Source organism: Euleptes europaea, chromosome 14 (assembly GCF_029931775.1).
Source record: "Euleptes europaea isolate rEulEur1 chromosome 14, rEulEur1.hap1, whole genome shotgun sequence".
NCBI lineage: Eukaryota > Metazoa > Chordata > Lepidosauria > Squamata > Sphaerodactylidae > Euleptes > Euleptes europaea.
Genome location: NC_079325.1, coordinates 16,347,561 through 16,364,938, shown reverse-complemented (window position 1 = coordinate 16,364,938; position 17,378 = coordinate 16,347,561). Strand labels below are relative to the sequence as shown.

Here is a 17,378-nt window from a genome sequence, read left to right as displayed (position 1 = left end):
GTTGCTTTAAATAAAGTGGGGTGCAAAATGCAACATAATACTTTGGGACTGTTTTGGTTCAAGAAATTTGTGTTTTCAGTTGCAGTTTTTGGTTCATATACGTACATGATGAAAAGGAGTTCAACAAACTGAATCCCTGCAAAACAAGAAATGGCCCTTGCTCACTGGAAAAAAATGCATATTTCTATCCCATTCCTTTTACCAGGAAACTAAGGGCAAAATAAATGGTATATCTGCTGTTATAGCTTCACAGCAACACTGCTAGGTAGCATTCTGCTGAGAAACCGGTCCAACGTTCCCTAGTGAGATTCATGCTTGAATATCCAACACAAAATTCACATAATACTTTTTATTAAAGGTAAAGGTAGTCTCCTATGCAAGCACTGGGTGATTACTGACCCATGGGGTGATGTCACATCCTGATGTTTACTGGGCAGACTATGTTTACGGGGTGGTTTGCCATTGCCTTCCCCAGTCGTCTACACTTTACCCCCAGCAAGCTGGGTCCTCGTTTTACTGACCTCAGAAGGTTGGAAGGCTGAGTCAAACTTGAGCCGGCTACCTGAAACTGACTTCCGTCAGGATCGAACTCAGGTCGTGAACAGAGATTTTGACTGCAGTACTGCAGCTTACCACTCTGCACCACAGGGCTCCTATAATACCTTTTATTAGGACCAACCAAAACAATACAGAACCATTCTCCCCACTGCAGACCCCCACCCGTGTCATTTGTCAGGGTCCCCTAGCCCTCCAGTAGTAGTATTTCATGATCAGTGGACTTCTGCAGAAAACGTCTGCTGGAAAATTTAACCGAATCCAACCCATACCGTTTTGAGTCATTTTGGTTGGTCTTAATAAAAGGTATTATGCAGTGTTTAATTTTGGAGTTTGCTTTTGATCACCGCAGCTACCTCTTCATGCTGGGATCATTTAAGAAAAATAAATGCCCAGAACAACTCAGTGATGCTTGAACTAGGTTCCATATTAAAAGCCAAATTTGTGTCACTGTGTTGTCTGCTTTACCAAGACAAGTAATTTCTTTGTAGCTGTCACCACCGAAATCCTGGCCGGGAGCTGAGAGCAGCGACAGTTTCTCCTACAGTGGACCTTGGTTACCCTGTCTCTGCCGCCCATGTGGAAATGATTGCTCGTCTGTTTTAGAGGAGCAGCCAGCCAGCCTTTTGCACTCCACTGTGATTGTTCCTGTCATGCTAACCAGAGCAGAAAGGAGGAACAGCTTGCTCCTGTTGCTAAGTTCACTGGATTTTAGTGAATGCACAGGAGGCAAGATGAGCAAGGTGTTAAGTGGCTTTTCAGGAGTAGAGCCACAGTTTAAGGATGATGTGATTTCCCCCCTGCAGTCTGCTCCTGAGGTCATTTTTAACCTTAAAAAAAAAACCCTTTCTGCAGTGGCTGTAAAGCCTGTATTAAGTGAGGGAAATCAGATATTTAAGTGTCACAGCCTTCAGTGGATTATGAAACTGATCATGAGTGTGTGTTAAGTGTCAAGTTGCTTCTGACACATGGCGACGCTATGAATCAGTGACCTCCAAAATGTCCTGTCGTTAACAGCCTTGCTCAGGTCTTGCAAACTGAGGGCCATGGCTTCCTCTATAGACTCGATCCATCTCTTGTTGGGTCTTCCTCTTTTCCTGCTGCCTTCAACTTTTCCTAGCATTGTCTTTTCCAGGGACTCTCAACTTCTCATAATGTGACCAAAGTACGATCGCCTCAGTTTAGACATTTTAGCTTCTAGAGAGAGTTCAAGCTTGATTTGATCTAGAACCCACTTATTTGTCTTCTTGGCAGTCCGTGGTATCCGTAATATTGAAGAGCCAGTGTTGTGTAGATTAGAGCGGACTCTAATCTGGAGAATTGGTTTTGATTCCCTGTTCCTCCACATGAAGCCAGGTGGGTGACCTTAGGTCAGTCACAGTTCTCTCAGAACCCTCTCAGTCCCACCTACCTCACAATCAAATCCGGTTCTCCAGATCGGAGTGGGATATAAAAACCAATTCTTCACTTCTAACACCACATTTCAAAGAAGTCTACTTTCTTCCTGTCATCTCTCTTCATAAATAGCTTCAGAAAAATAGAGATGAAGGCCCAGGAAAGTTGTCATTGATTACTTTTTCTCAGTTGAAAAACTGAATTTTGGGTAGTGCTTGAAAAAAATTGCTATACAGCATTTCACTCATTCCAAATGTTTTAAGGTAAGTCTTTACTCACTAAAATGCTTTCTCAGAACTGTATAGTATGGCTTACACAAATCTTCAGTCTACAGCATTAGATAATTCTTCTATTCTTAGATAATTCTTCTGTTGAGAGCCAGAGTGGTGTAGTGGTTAAGAACAGCTGGCATCAGGAGAACCTGGTTCGATTCCCCACTTCTCCACAAGAAGCCTGCTGGGTGACCTTGGGACAGTCACAGTTCTCTCAGAACTCTCTCAGCCCCACCTACCTTACAAGGTGTCTGAGTAGAAGAAGGCAATCGTTAGCTGGTTTGAGATTCCTTAGAGGTAGAGAAAATCGATATAAAAACAAACTCTTCTTCTATGGGCACATAACCTATCCTTGGAAATATGCTTCTTGTTTAAATATGACTAACTTTGTGCACAATTAATAACACAGAATGAGTATATTACTGGAGAAGTTGATAGCTTTAATAATACCTTTAACTCAATATCCAAATCTGCTTCTAGTATGAAGACTTTCTAAAACCTAATAAATAAGTCATATTTTGTTTCCTAAAATGCTTTATTATTGCTGTTTTTTCCTGCTTCTCAAATGTCAGAAACAAATATAGGCAGCACAGAGTGCAGCATTTTGCAGCTCTCATGCTCTTCAGTAATGGATATATGTGAAATGGTGTTTGGCATTTATACTTTTTTAAATTTAAAATGTTCCAAATAATGACTAACCGACAGCAGAAGGCTGGTCAAAGTCAAAAAGTGAAAAATCAGAGGTGCTGTAAAAAAAATCTGTTTTATCTGCACTTAAATTGGATTTCAACTTTTTTAAAAAACTTGGGCCTTCTATACAGGGACGTTTACCAGCGATCACCCCCGCCGACTGCTTTGGGGCTTCCTTTTGATTATGCATGCCTTTCCCACCTGTCAGAGGTCGCCTCGCTCTCCCTGTGCGTTTTGCCGACATTTCCCAGATTCTGGCTAAAACAGCATCTTGAAAGCATGAGCAAAATGCGCTGGGGGAGAGAGGCAACCTCTGATGGGTAAGAAAGGCATGCATCATCAAAAGTAAGCCATGAAGCAGTTGGTGGGGGTGACCCCGGGGAAAACGTCCCTGCATAAAAGGCCTATGTTGCATTAACTGTCCCTTATACCTGCATTCAGTGTAGATTTCATTTTAAAATGAACATGTTAACCTACACATTCTCTTTTTTTTTGAATCTACTGAAAGACTGTTCCACTCAGTAAATACCATCCTGTGCTTTTGACAGGAACTGGGTATTTAGCCTTTTTATAACTACTCTGGCTTGGTCTCCTTAGAAATACAGAGCACCAGGCAGAAATCCTTAATTTCCTAATTGCTCCCCTGTCTAAGTAAATATAAATTCTATACAGTGAAAGGGCAGCTTGGCTGCATGCCCAGAGATTCTGGAATATTCTCCTGGGTAGTATAAAAGCTCTAATTAAAAACAACAACTGCAACCACCATTGTTTTCATTCTTACAGCAACCAATTGGTATACATGCTTGATTGGAAAACATATGTATTAAAAACTTGGTGTAAATATAATCCCTCCTGTCTGGAAATCTGCACAGCTGAGAACTCGCAGTGTGGATTTAAGGTCACTTCACACACAAAGTATAAAAAGGTCAGTATGGGAAATTCAAGTGATCGGCATGTAGGTAGCTCAGGATTATCTGCCCCATCCTCTCATGCAAGCAAGTGAATGGAGAAACAAAACACCCTTAAAAACCACAGTAAGAGCAGCTCTGCAATTTGTGTGAGTTTGCATAATTTATTTCAGTTGTGTAAGTTAAGAGTCTTTGTCTATAAATAATTTATTCAAGAATTGCCAGTTGAGAGTTTCTGGATAGCCAAAGTTAATAACCCCCCCTCTTGATATTAAAGGAATAAAATGATTTGGGTTGGGATGTTTAAAAAAATGTCTTGCACCTTGTAAAAAGCCATTAGTGAAAAGTTTGTAAAAATCATTTTTGGATGTATTCAACAGCAAGTCTTGATTTATAAACCAGCTGCAGAGTAGAGCTCGGTGGAACATAAATGAAGCTGCCCTGGCCATAGCAATGGCCCATCTAGCTCACTATTGTCTGCCTGGCAGCAACACTCCAGAGTCTTGGGCAGAGAAGGGCTTATCCTAACACCTACTACTTGAGATCCTTTACTTGGAGATGCCAGAATTTGAACTCAGCACCTTCCTCATGCACAGGAGGGCTCTAACTATGGCTCTTTCCGTTACAAACTGTTTCAGATGATGATGCTGTCTGCCAGTTTGCAGCATGGTTCTCATGTCTGAAACAAGTAAAGGCACCTGCTTTAAACAGATGAATGTGAAATTTGATAGCGCCCAAGAGAAGAGAGAGGATAACTGTAAACTTAATCTTTGTCCACAATTTAGGGCTACCGTTTCCCCACCCTTCCATTCAACAGTCACGATAGACATTGAACAGAGAAATCATGTCCTCTGTGTAAGGAAACCTATACCTGTTAAATATTTTCTTGAAGGTAGCTATTAAAGAGACAGGACCATACCAAAATAACAACAACAAAAATAATAATAATAAAGTGACAGCCCTAATACTTGAGAATATTAAATCCCAAACATAAAACAATGTAAAAGCATTTGCCATTTTTCCTCCCCCCCCCCGCCCAAAAAAAAGAAAAAAGGTTTTTGTGGTAACATTAAATGCTATGGATTTGGTAGCCAGTAAGCAGGCAGCATAGGTAGTGCTTTCAGACTGCCGCACCAGTCCATCCTGGCAAGCATGATTTAGGCACACAGCACTTTACCATTGCCAGTCTCCAGCTCTGGGGTGTTTGGCTGTCCTCTTCTGCACTCCAGTGCTATTCCCCTGTCCCGATGGCTTTCTCAACCGCAGCTCCTTCAAGTCAAGCAAGGGGCAAAGATGGCACGCTGTTGCAATTTTCTTTAGCTTCATGGGTGGGCTTCACATCTAGCCAACAAGGAAGGAAGTTTCAAATGTTAAAATGATGCTGTATCTTGAAGATGACCGGTCTGTGGATGCTTGAAGTAGCACAGAAAAGGGATGTGTGTGTAGTGTACCAAGGGAGAAGCAGAAAAGGCCTCTGGCCTAGCCTGGCCATGGCACAAGGACAGTGCTCTGAGATCAGCCACTGGTGCCCTGCTGGTGTGCCAGCTCCAGCAGAAGAAAGGTGGGCAGGTCTCCAGGACGGTGTGAACCCCAACCTCTGGAACTCTGGAGTGGACATGTTCATGGAAGGTAGGGCTATCTGTAGTTTCTAGTCAAAATGAATACTAGTCATAAGAATACAAGAAAATCCATGCTGGATCAGACCAAGGTCCGTCAAGTTCAGCAGTCTGTTCACACCGTGGCCAACCAGGTGCCTCTAGGAAGCCCCCAAACAAGATGACTGCAGCAGCATCCTGTCTGTGTTCCTCAGCACCTAATATATTCAGCATGCTCCTCTGATCCTGGAGAAAATAGGTATGCATCATGACTCACATCCATTTTAACTAGTAGCCATGAATACCCCTCCTCCATGAACATGTCCACTCCCCTCTTAAAGCCTTCCAAGTTGGTAGCCATCACCACATCCTGGAGTAGGGAGTTCCACCATTTAACTGTGCACACCTATTCTCTCTAGTATCAGAGGAGCATGCCTATCATATTGGGTGCTGTGGAACACAGGCAGGATAGGGTTGCCAGGCCCGTCTTCGCCACCAGTGGGAGGTTTTTGGGGCGGAGCCTGAGGAGGGCGGGGTTTGGGGAGGGACTTCAGTGCCATAGAGTCCAAGCGGCCATTTTCTCCAGGTGAACTGATCTCTATTAGCTGGAGATCAGTTATAATAGCAGGAAATCTCCAGCTAGTACCTGGAGGTTGGCAACCCTAAGGCAGGATAATGCTGTGGCAGCCGTCTTGATTGTGGGCTTCCTAGGTGTTTAAAACTTACTTTTATTCTGCTGCTGGTTATTGGTTTCTTCTAGACTTGTTATAGATGGATTTTTTTCCTGGACCTTGCTGTTTTTAGTAAATTTTTTGGCATAAACAGCCTTTGGTACATTTCCAAAAGTAAATCAGGCAGCTAGAAATACCCTCAAAATGCCTGTCTTCTAGGCTATGGCCTATTGGTACTGAACACTCTACTAGACAGGGGCCCTGCCACGGATATTACTTTCATTGCTGCCTTGAAAAGGACAACCTCTTAGAGTAAAATGTCTCCTCGGCCAGCTTTTGCTGTGCTGGTGGCAGAATCTCGGCAGCAAATAAATATTTCAGGGCTGGAGCTTTATAGGCTATAAAAGCTGGCTCTGTGTCGTCAAACTCATACTATTCACAACCACGCCAGCTCTCTCCTGCTAAAAGCTACTCGCAGGACAAATTATTCTCTGCTCCATTGGTGGTTTTCAAATGGGGACTGGGGCATGGGGCAGGCTTCACAAAGGCAAAACCTTCTTCTTTGCCCATGAAGGCCCACACATAGGGACACAAATCCCCCTCCCATTGTTACCCTTCAGCACGACTTATTCAGTAGTGCCTTTGAACATGGAGGCTGTATTTAGCCACCATGGCTAGTAGCTGTGACAGAAACCCTAACACCTTAATAGGGCAAGACCGCCACCTAGAGTGTCTGGGATCCTGGACTCATGGAGGTTTCCATTAGAATGACCCTTTTATTTCCATTGCACATCAGACCATCCTGGTGGCTGAAGCCCTCCCACTATTACAACAGATCTCCAGCCAATAGAGATCAGTTCAGCTGGAGAAAATGGCCGCTTTGGCAACTGGACTCTATGGCATTGAAGCCCCTCCCTCCTCAGGCTCTGCCCCAAAAATCTCCAGGTACTTCCCAACTTGGAGCTGGCAACCCTAGCGGGAAGCCAAGAGGTCAAAATAGGTTTAGGAAGGAATCTCAAAGCGTTCTGAGAAACACTGCTTTTCACAGCCTGTATTCAATGTAAGAACAATTGGGTTTTTCTGTGGGCGACAGCATGTGTCTTTCCCCTTTTGTGTATCTTCTTGCAGGTGAATGGATCTGAGATCCTGGGCTTTGTTGTTTCCAGGGATCCTTCTGCTGTTCTGTGCTTTGCTGCACAAAGCCCGGGGGCTGAGCTCTGAATGGAAACATCTTTTCCCCTGGAGATACAGAGACAACACCCATCATATGGTCTTGGCTCTTGCCTTGCCAACTAAGTTTCCATCCCTTTTCGTAAAGGTAGAAGGGCCTCATCTACCCAGAGGCTTCTTTATATGCAACTTTGAACACATGAAGCTGCCTTATAGTGAATGAGACCCTTGGTGCATCAAAGTATTGTCTACTCAGACCAGCAGCGGCTCTCCAGGGTCTCAGGCAGAGGTCTTTCACATCACCTACCTGCCTCGTCTCTTTAGCTGGAGGTGCTGGGGATTGAACCTGGGACCTTCTGCATGCCAAGCAGATGCTCTACAAACTGAGCCACAGCCCCTCCCCTCTTTGTGGTGGGTGAGTGATCTATTACCACACTGTTTGGACTTATGCTACTGGACAGCCAAACAAAATGGTACGTAGCTGTTGCGTGGTACAAGACCAAAAACAGGGCTTCATTTGAGGAACAGCTGAGTGTACGCTTTAAAAGGGAGAAAGAAATTGAAAGTTCCAGGCCAAGGCACTTTGCACTAAGAAAGTGAATTTGCCTCAAGTGTCAAGTGTGCATATTTATCATGAGGAGGATTAAGGAGCAGAGTACTGGACTAGATATTGTCCACAGAACTCTCTCACTTTGCCTTGTGCGATACCATGAAGAAGAAGAGTGGGTTTTTATATGCCGACTTTCTCTACCACTTAAGGGAGACTCAAACCGGCTTACAATCACCTTCCCTTCCCCTCCCCACAACAGACACCCTGTGAGGTATGTGGGACTGAGAGAGCTCTAAGAGAGCTGTGACTAGCCCAAGGTCACCCAGCTGGCTTCGTGTGTAGGAGTGGGGAAACGAATCCAGTTCACCAGATTAGCCTCCGCAGCTCATGTGGAGGAGTGGGGAATCAAACCTGGTTCTCCAGATCAGAGTCCACCACTCCAAACCACCACTCTTAACCACTACACCATGCTGGCAGTGCCTATGTGTCTTGCAAACTGTCACAGCATTGTGTACTAGAAACTAGTTGCTGCCCAAAACACATTCTTAACATAAGGGGAACATGTTATATTCCCTCCATCACTTTCTCTACTTTTCTTAGTGGCTCCTTGTAAATTACAAATACTATTCACACCCAAACCACTGAAAAAGTCATAGATCCCACAGCTCGACTTTCTCCACACATCCATAGTATGATCCTAAGCATCCTTACTCAGAAGCAGGTCAAAGAAATTACATTGGACTGACTTAGGGTTGCCAGCCTCCAGGTGGTATGGCAAACAAAGGTTAGCGTGCTGTATGATACTTAGCAAACCAAAAACAGCACAATTAGCTAGACACAAAAATTATGTAGTAGTGGTATTTAATTTCATAACCACCACTAATACTATATAGGCAAAAACAACTGATACTGGTTATAGCCTTCAACATACAACGCCAAAAATAAGGCTATGCCTTTTTACAATCAAGTAATAGCGTTAGAAGTCCATTAAAGGGAGGTGCTGTATCCCCTTTAATGGACTTACTTCTAACGCTGTTACTTGATCTCCCACTATTACAACCGATCTCCCGGCAGAGATCAGTTCCCCTGGAGAAAATGGCCGCCTTGGCAATTGGACTCTATGGCATTGAAGTCCCTCCCCTCTCCAAACCCCACCCTCCACAGGCTCCACCCCAAAAAGGATGAGGAGGGAAAAGAGGTGTGAATAACAAAATTGTGAGCTGGATGGTTAGAGTGTCAGTCTAGGACTAGGGAGACATGGTTCAAATCCTTGCTCGTTCATGAAGCTCGCCAGATGACCTAGGGACAGTGACTGTCCCTCAGCCTAACCTACCTCACAGGACTGTTGTGAAGAGGAGAGCCAGGTATGATCCTTGGAAGAAGGATGAGATTTGAAATGTGAGAGAAGGTTTGGGTGTTGGATTTTGGCCACCATCCATAAATATGAGCAAAATTTGGCTCTCTCCTAGTGCCACTTACCCACAAATTCACTGTTGGAATGAGGAGAGTTTCCATCCGTGCCTGATGAGCAAAAATTGTGTTTAGGCTTGGACATCTCCAGGCCAGCAAGGAGGGTCATGAAATCTACGACAGTGTCAATGTTCTCTTTGTCTGCAGTGACATCCCTCAGGGTGCAGAGCACGCTCAACCTGCTAAAGGACTTGACTTCAGAGATATTGGCCCGCAGGAACAGTAATATGATGTTCAGGTCATTCAGAGGACAGGTCAGCATTTTTCTGCTGAGCAGGTCAAAAGCCGGGAGCATCTCATAAATGGCCAGAAGCCGCTTGTCCCACTGACACAGCTGGAGCATGTGGTAGATTAGGACTGGCCCCAGGAGGACATACACTCCTCCAAGGCAGATGCTGGTCAACTGGAAGACGGAGAAGAAAACCAGCTTGCAAGGAACAAAGTCTGGGATGTGAGGCTCATCTTTGAGGAGTCCTGCTTTTATTGGACAGCTGAACTCGTCTTTGAAAAACACACCCGCGTGGCAGTATGCCAAGTAGAGGCAGGTGGCTGCCAGGAGAAACAGGAGGAGGAGGTTCCTCAACACGTAGATGCTGACAAGGTAGTAGGAGTGCTGCTTGCAAGTCAGGTACCTCTCCAACAGAGGGAACTCAAAGTAGCGTTCACTGCGAGCCCTTGGGAGGAAAGCAACAAGACCGGTCAGTGGTACAACAGTAGAGCATCAACCTTTAATGGATAATGATTAGGGTTGCCAACCACCAGGTACTAGCTGGAGATCTCCTGCTATTACAACCGATCTCCAGCCGATAGAGATCCGTTCACCTGGAGAAAATGGCCACTTTCTCCAGGTGAATGGATCTCTATCGGCTGGAGATCAATTGTAATAACAGGAGATCTCCAGCTAGCATCTGGAGGTTGGCAACCCTAAGTGCCACTGATCTAAGTTCTGCATGGGCTTAAGGGACAGTTTACAGGACATACAAGGCAACTACGTGACATGGGGAGGCAGATACTTCAGATGTTTTGGAACATGGGAATTGGCTTGTTTGCAGGTTTGTACGCAGAGAACAAAAATCATGAGTCATGTGAGCAGCTGACTATCTTGAAATCCTGGCCAAGCTTACTTGTCATATTCTTCCCATAATTCCTCAGGATCAGTGCCGGCCTGCTGCAGTTTCACCATGTGCTGCACCAAGCGGATGGAACGGTTGTAGGATTTATCCAGTTCATCAATGATGAAGAACAGGTCACAGTTGAGTGACGGGGCAGCAGCGTATCTCCAGAGCAGGTAGGGTAGATACATGGCGACTGCAATAACCAGCAAGGAATATGGAAAGACCTGGGTGGGTGTGATAGAAACACAGAAGGGATGGTTGAGGCAACTGTTGGCTTCTGAGACGAATCAGCCCAAATAAGAGCTGTGCGTAGACCAGTCACAGAGAATAAGAATCAATCATATAAATGATGGACCCTCAGGAAAGTTACTGAGAATGTGCTAGGAAAGATATGCGGGGTGGCAGAACCATGGGGTGTGTGTGAGAGAGAGACAGACAGACTGAGTACACTTTACAAGGAATCATACACATGAACACATGAAACTGCGTTATACTGAATCAGACCTTTGGTCCATCAAAGTCAGTATTGTCTACTCAGACCAGCAGTGGCTCTCCAGGGTCTCAGGCAGAGGTGTTTCACATCACCTGCTTGCCTGGTTCCTTTAACTGGAGATGCCAGGGATTGAACCTGGGACCTTCTGCATATCAAGCAGATGCTCTACCACTGAGCCCCAGTGTTACAGGCTTTGACATATTAGAGCACATGAACTTTGGAATTAGTGTTGTACATATGCAGAAATATTCAATGTAAAACCAAGCTACACATATGAACTACAAACTATACAGCAGAGGCTTAAATTTCCTTTTAAAAAGGAAAGAAAGCCTGGATATTCTTGGCCAGAGGCTTATGTTTCTGAATTATTCTGTCAAAGATTTCAGTGTTAGTGCAGATTTGCTCGCCGCACTTTCTGCCTTTTTCTATGACCTTTCCCAGCCTTTTCAATGGCTAGAGAGCAAAGGCTTCACAGCACTTCCTACATTTTTTAAGCTACAGAGCAGAGTGTTCGCCGCACTTCCTGCCTTTCCAATGACTTCAAGTGCAGAAATGCTCTCCACCCATGCTGACTAATGATGTAATGATGTAATGTAAACAATATATTATATTTTATGATTTAAACATGAAGACTTGATGCTACAAATTTATGAATAGATTCAATCTCAACGTATTTTTCTGGAGATGAGAATGATGATAAAATTGATTATATAAAGTATAACAAAACTCAAAACTGACTGTTTAAGAAATAGTATGCTTAGCCTCCTGGAAGTGGAAGTCCTTATATGGTAGTCTGTAGCAGAGCAACTGAGCATGTGCGGTAACATTCCTAAAACAGTGCAGAAGTGCTCTTACTCCAATGCATGGAGTTTTTTCAAGACAGCCCCTTTTCAAGGTGATTGAAACAGTATAAATACAGGCAGGGAAAGGGCTAGAACTTCAGACCTCTAAGGGAGGCTCAGAAGATGGTATTGGTATGTATGGCTTTACAAATATATTATTCTAGAATGTGAATTAGATACTTTGAACTAAATCAGACTTCTTTAACTGTTGTATTTTAAGTGTTGGATTTTAAAACTGAATGGTATGTAGAACTTGCTTGCTTTACTGTATACATTGTTACTGAATTTTAAGACTGTAATGCTTGCATATACACACATATATATACATAATTACATTGGAGCACATCAATAAAAAGACTTATTTTTTAAGTGAGTAAAGTAGTTGAGTCCTGCTTAGTAGGTGACTAACTGAATAAGATAACATACCACTTCTCAGGAAGGGGTTGATACTAAGAGCATAGTCATTTGAAAGGCACTGACCCGCTTCACCGCCCCCTCCCCTTAAAGGTCCTGAGCGGCCCAGTTTGGGATGCAAGTTATTCTCATGGAATGGCCTACTTAGATGTTATAAATAAATGTGATGATGGAGGGAAAATGGGCTACTTACTCCTCTTCTGCTTTTAGTTCTTGTGCAACATACAACAAAAAGGAAAAGGGAATGTTTGCCTTTCCCTGTGAGGGAAATATGCCTGTTCTAGAGGCTTGGATAGTTCAGGCATTACATTGCAGGAGCAAGAAGAGTGTGCAAGTGAGTTCCCACCTGAATATTGACCTACATCAGGATTTCAAGGTCTCCTAAAAAAATCAGGCCCTTGGGGCACGCATTACACAATGGGGCCCAGTCTATTGGCTAGGCTTCTCCAACACCTTTTCCTCAGAAGCACAAAAATACCTTGAGGACCCAGAAGAAACTGGATCTTGAGTCTCCTGTAGCATCTGATTCAAAGTGAAGCAAGGAATCCCAGCATATGGCGTCAACGTAGGCAGACTGCTTCCCTGTGAAGTTGCCAGGAGAAAAGCAGCTGATTTGGGAGCCTGAAAAGGAAGGCAGGATGGACATGAAGCAGTTCACCTCAAGTAGGGTCTCCTTTAGTCCCCATCTGCTCTGTCTACTGGAACCTTACAGACAACCGCTGTGAGGCTGTGCAAAGGCAAGTATATAGGGAGTCAACTTCAGATGTTGGTAATGTTGGTGGAGCAAACAGTCATTTTCCTCTTCCCACTACAGACCCTTACTGATTGTTTTACCACTTAATATAATTTTGCTACCATTTGATTTGACTTGTTATCTCTTTTGTGTTGTGCTGATTAAGATTGGAGGAGAGATACTGGTAAAGATGCCCATGTGGGACTGCACAGAGACCACGGTGATAAACATACACTTTTGCAGATGGTATGACCTCTCATGCAGTATGATAGCTAGAGTTTTATGTAAATGCAAGAATTCCCGGTCTTGGCCAGGAAGAGAGGGGGTTATAAACCTAATAAAGTAATAAAATAATAAATAATAATAATAACATCAGCTTTAATATGATAATGTGTACGTGTGTAAAGTGCTGTCAAGTCACAGCCAACGTATGGTGACACCTCTAGGAAAGAGGTGTACAGAGGTGATTTGGCACTGCACACCTCTGCTTAGCAACCCTGGACTTCCTTGGTGGTCTCCCAGAGCTGACCCTACTTAGCTTCTGAGATCTGACAAGATTAGGCTAGCCTGGGCCATCCAGCTCATGGCTTAATGTGATAATACCAGTGCTCTAATTGGAAAATGGAACTTTGATCACTTACCATGAGGGTTCCTTCTCCTCTGAGGTGAAGGGCATCTTGGAAGCTGTGGGTGATTCCTATTGCACACAGTTTCCAAGATGCCCTTCTGTCAGAAGAGAATGGAACCTTGATAACCTACCGTGAGGGTTCCTTCTACTCTAGGGTTGCCAACCGCCAGGTAATAGCTGGAGATCTCCTGCTGTTACAACTGATCTCCAGCCAATAGAGATCAGATCACCTGGATAAAATGGCTGCTTTGGCCATTGGACTCTATGGCACTGAAGTCCTTCCCCTTCCCATACCCCGCCCTCCTCAGGCTCCGCCCCAAAAGCCTCCCGCTGGGGGCGAAGGACCTGGCAACCCTATTTTACTCTGAGGTGAAGGGCATCTTGGAAACTGTGTGCAATAGGAATCACCTACAGCTTCCAAGATGCCCATCCCTCAGAGGAGAACTTACAACACTTTGAGCCCTCTCCTTTTGCTTAGGCCTGTGTTTTTAACTGTTTTTACAACTCTTTCCCCTTTACATTTTCATCGCTTTTTCTTCTCCTTCCATCAAGGCTGACAAAGCGCCATCCCTCTACTCAAGGAGTGCTGCAAAAATACCACTGTCGCTAACCACTCCGTACAATTTTAGCTGTGTACTCACACTAAAACCCTTAAGAAACCCCAAAGGTACCCTCTGAAACAGGACGAGCCAGAGCAAACGTTTTGTTTATTCCCCCTGGATCCACCCCAACCTCACACAGGCATTCTCTCTCCAAACAAAAAATTCCTGAGGCAGACTGGGTAACTGCATACACTGAACCTCAGCTCAGTTCAGACAGAAACATGCAAAGCCACATACACATCGGCCAACACTGCCGTAGACCCAAGCCTGGATATTGCAGATTATTAATAGACATGGTCGCTGCTGCTCTATTTTGGTGGTCTCTCATTTTCACTCTTCTTGGGTTCTGCTAATTGGGCTGAATCAAAAGGATTAAGAGAAACATCACACCTCATTGCACAGGCAGCTATATAGAATGCATTAACTGTTGGTTTTGCAAATGTTTCCACCTGCCCTGCCCTGTATGGCCCAGGTAGGCTTATTTCATCAGATCTGAGAAGATAGGCAGGGTTGGCCCTGGTTAGTACTTAGATAGGAGACCACCAAGGAAGTCCAGGGTTGCTACAGAGGCAGGCAATGGCAAACCACTGCTGTTTGTCTCTTGCCTTGAAAATCCTACAGGGTTGCCATAAATTGGCTGCGGGCGTGAGGGCACTTCCCACCCAATATATACCTACATATTTTCTGCAAACAGCACAATCCTACCAAAATATAGCACTTAAAAATCCATTGATTTCAATGGTAGAGTTCACTCTATTCTGGTGAACTGGGTTTGTTTCCCCACTCCTCCACATGAAGCCTGCTGGGTGACCTTGGGTTAGTCACAGTTTGCTCTGAATTCTCTCAGCCCTGCCTACCTCACAAGGTGTCTGTTGTGGGGAGAGGAAGGGAAGGAGATTGTAAGCCGGTTTTTGATTCTCCTTAAAAGGCAGAGAAATTCGGCATATAAAAACCAACTCTTCTTCTTCAGATGTTTGGCTCTTATTGTATTGGGGATCCTACTTTCAAAATATAACCTGAGTCCTAGAAATGGTGTAGGCTGAACATTTACATAACATACATTCTTATCGACTAGAGCAAAAACAAATAAATAGTCACACACTTGCTAAGAAGTTTGCCATTTCATCTCAAATATGGAGTGTAAAAATTTCAAGTTTGAATGAAATTCAGATTTTTGAATATTGTAGAGTTTGAAATTGGAACTCTTTAGGCTTTCTGCCATCTCTTGGTATTTTTTTGGCAGGCATCAGATATGAAATCACATAAGCCGCCAATAACAAAATACTTTTGCTTGACATTAATTAAATGCCATCACTTAACAAACATTGAAATCAATCATCATAGGATGTTGCATACACATATGGACATCAAATATTTGATAAATATCCAGCAAGTATTCGAGTATACTGAGAACATCTGGAAAGTTGACAGCAAAATACACCAAGAACTATTCTGACTTTAGGTATGGCAACAGAGCAGGGTGGATCAGTTCTCAATTTTTTTGTCAGAAGACAGAGAAGACAGGTTAAAAAATGGGTAGGATAATAGCTAATGGAAGGATGATAAATATAAGAATTAACATACCAGCGGAAAATTCCCGTGCAAATGCCAGGGACACCAGGAAGAGCGGTAAGCCCACTGTGACAAACTTCACAATGCGGTCACACGATAACTCCAAGCGAAGCCCCTTTGCCCTGGAGCCTTTAGGGTCTGGAAGCAATGCATCTGAGAGCATGTACTCGCCAGCAGTGTGGGCGATAGACATGACGGCTTGGGATGGTTCAAGTTCAGTGGAGCGAAGAGGGAAACGCTACTCAAGATGCTCTCAAACAGCATCTAAGCAACAGCTAGCTTGATCTCGTCTGTTAAACCGAAAGCTTAGTTTTTCAGGGCATTAAGTACTGGACAGTTGTAAAATAACAGCCTTGGCTGTTTGCTAACCCAAATTATAATTACAAGGCAGCCTTTCTCCCGCAAGGCAATCGCTACCATCGGTCCTAGAAATAGAGCTGCGAGCAGAGCGGCATTGTGATTGCCGGGCACGCCATGTTCCATGGCCTGCCACAGGCATAGCGAGGCGAGGCTGGGCCTTCGTGGTTTTACATCTCTCTTTCATAAGCAGATTTATTTCAAGCAGCCCTTTGTGAGGGGTGCGGTTTTGTTTGTACCTCCAGGAACACAGGCGAGTGGGTATGGGGGGAGGGCTGGTAAATGGGGAATTGTAGGCTGAGGCCTCATCTGCAGAGCGGAGGGTGGGGTGCACTCCAGAACCTGGCACATGGGCGCAGAGAATATTTTTAGATGGTTTCCCCGTTTGTGGTGGGATCGACAATGCTTTTTCCATACTTGATTATCGAGACGTGTCAGTTTCAGGAGGGTAGCTGTGTTGGTCTCCAGTCGAAGAGCTAGATTCAAGTCTACTCGCACCTTAGAGATCCACAAGGTTTTCTTGGATATAAGCTTTCGAGAGTCAAAGCTCCTCATCAGGTATCTGACAAAGGGAGCTTTTTTACTCTCGAAAGCTTATACCTCTAAAATGTTGATCTGTAAGGTGCTAGGGGACTTGAATCAAGACATGTTTCATTTGCTCTAACCTTTCACTAGAAAATCTAATGCCGGTAAGCGGAAGACAATTCAGAGGTGGAGAACGCACGTTTGCAATAAGGATGCTCACAAACCAGGGTCAGCCCCACCATATAGAATAAGAAGAGTTGGTTTTTATATGCTTCCTCTACCACTTAAGGAAGACTCAAACTGGCCTACAATCACCTTCCCTTCCCCTCCCCACAACAGACACCCTGTGAGGTAGGAGAGGCTGAAAGAGCTCTAACAGAGCTGTGACTAGCCCAAGGTCACCCAGCTGACTTCAGCTGTAGGAGTGGGGAAACCAACCCAGTTCACCAGATTAGCATCTGCCGCTCATATGGAGTGGGGAATCAAACCCGGTTCTCCAGATTAGAGTCCACCGCTCCAAACCACCGCTCTTAACCACACCACCATGCTGGCTCTCCTAGGTGAACTAGGTGGCTGCCTAGGCGCTGAATTAGACAGAAGGGAATTTCTTTATTAAATATATACATATATATAATCAATATGTTACCTCTTATAAATGAACGCATTAAACATTTTGCTTGTAAAATAGTGCATGTTGCCATGGCAGTCACTGACTTATTTAATTCACACTGTAAAACTTGGCAGTATATGCAAATACAGTGAAAAGATGCCACTGCATAGTTTCAGAGGATTGCTGCCTGGGAATGGGGTCTGGCAGCTCA

The 17,378-nt window shown here is 44.2% G+C and overlaps 1 protein-coding gene and 1 non-coding gene across 2 annotated transcripts; both read right to left on the bottom strand.

Annotated features, from left to right (window-relative positions):
* Positions 1-7,769: 7,769 nt before the first annotated feature.
* PANX3 (pannexin 3) lies at positions 7,770-15,868 on the bottom strand. Its single transcript, XM_056860879.1, has 5 exons — positions 15,688-15,868; positions 12,619-12,761; positions 10,401-10,615; positions 9,286-9,950; positions 7,770-7,795 (listed from the first exon to the last, which is right to left on the bottom strand). The coding sequence occupies exons 1-5, from the start codon at positions 15,866-15,868 to the stop codon at positions 7,770-7,772; spliced, it is 1,230 nt and encodes a 409-aa protein (XP_056716857.1).
* TRNAI-GAU (transfer RNA isoleucine (anticodon GAU)) lies at positions 10,999-11,064 on the bottom strand. Its single transcript has one exon. It is a non-coding gene; the product is annotated as a tRNA-Ile (tRNA).
* Positions 15,869-17,378: the final 1,510 nt, after the last annotated feature.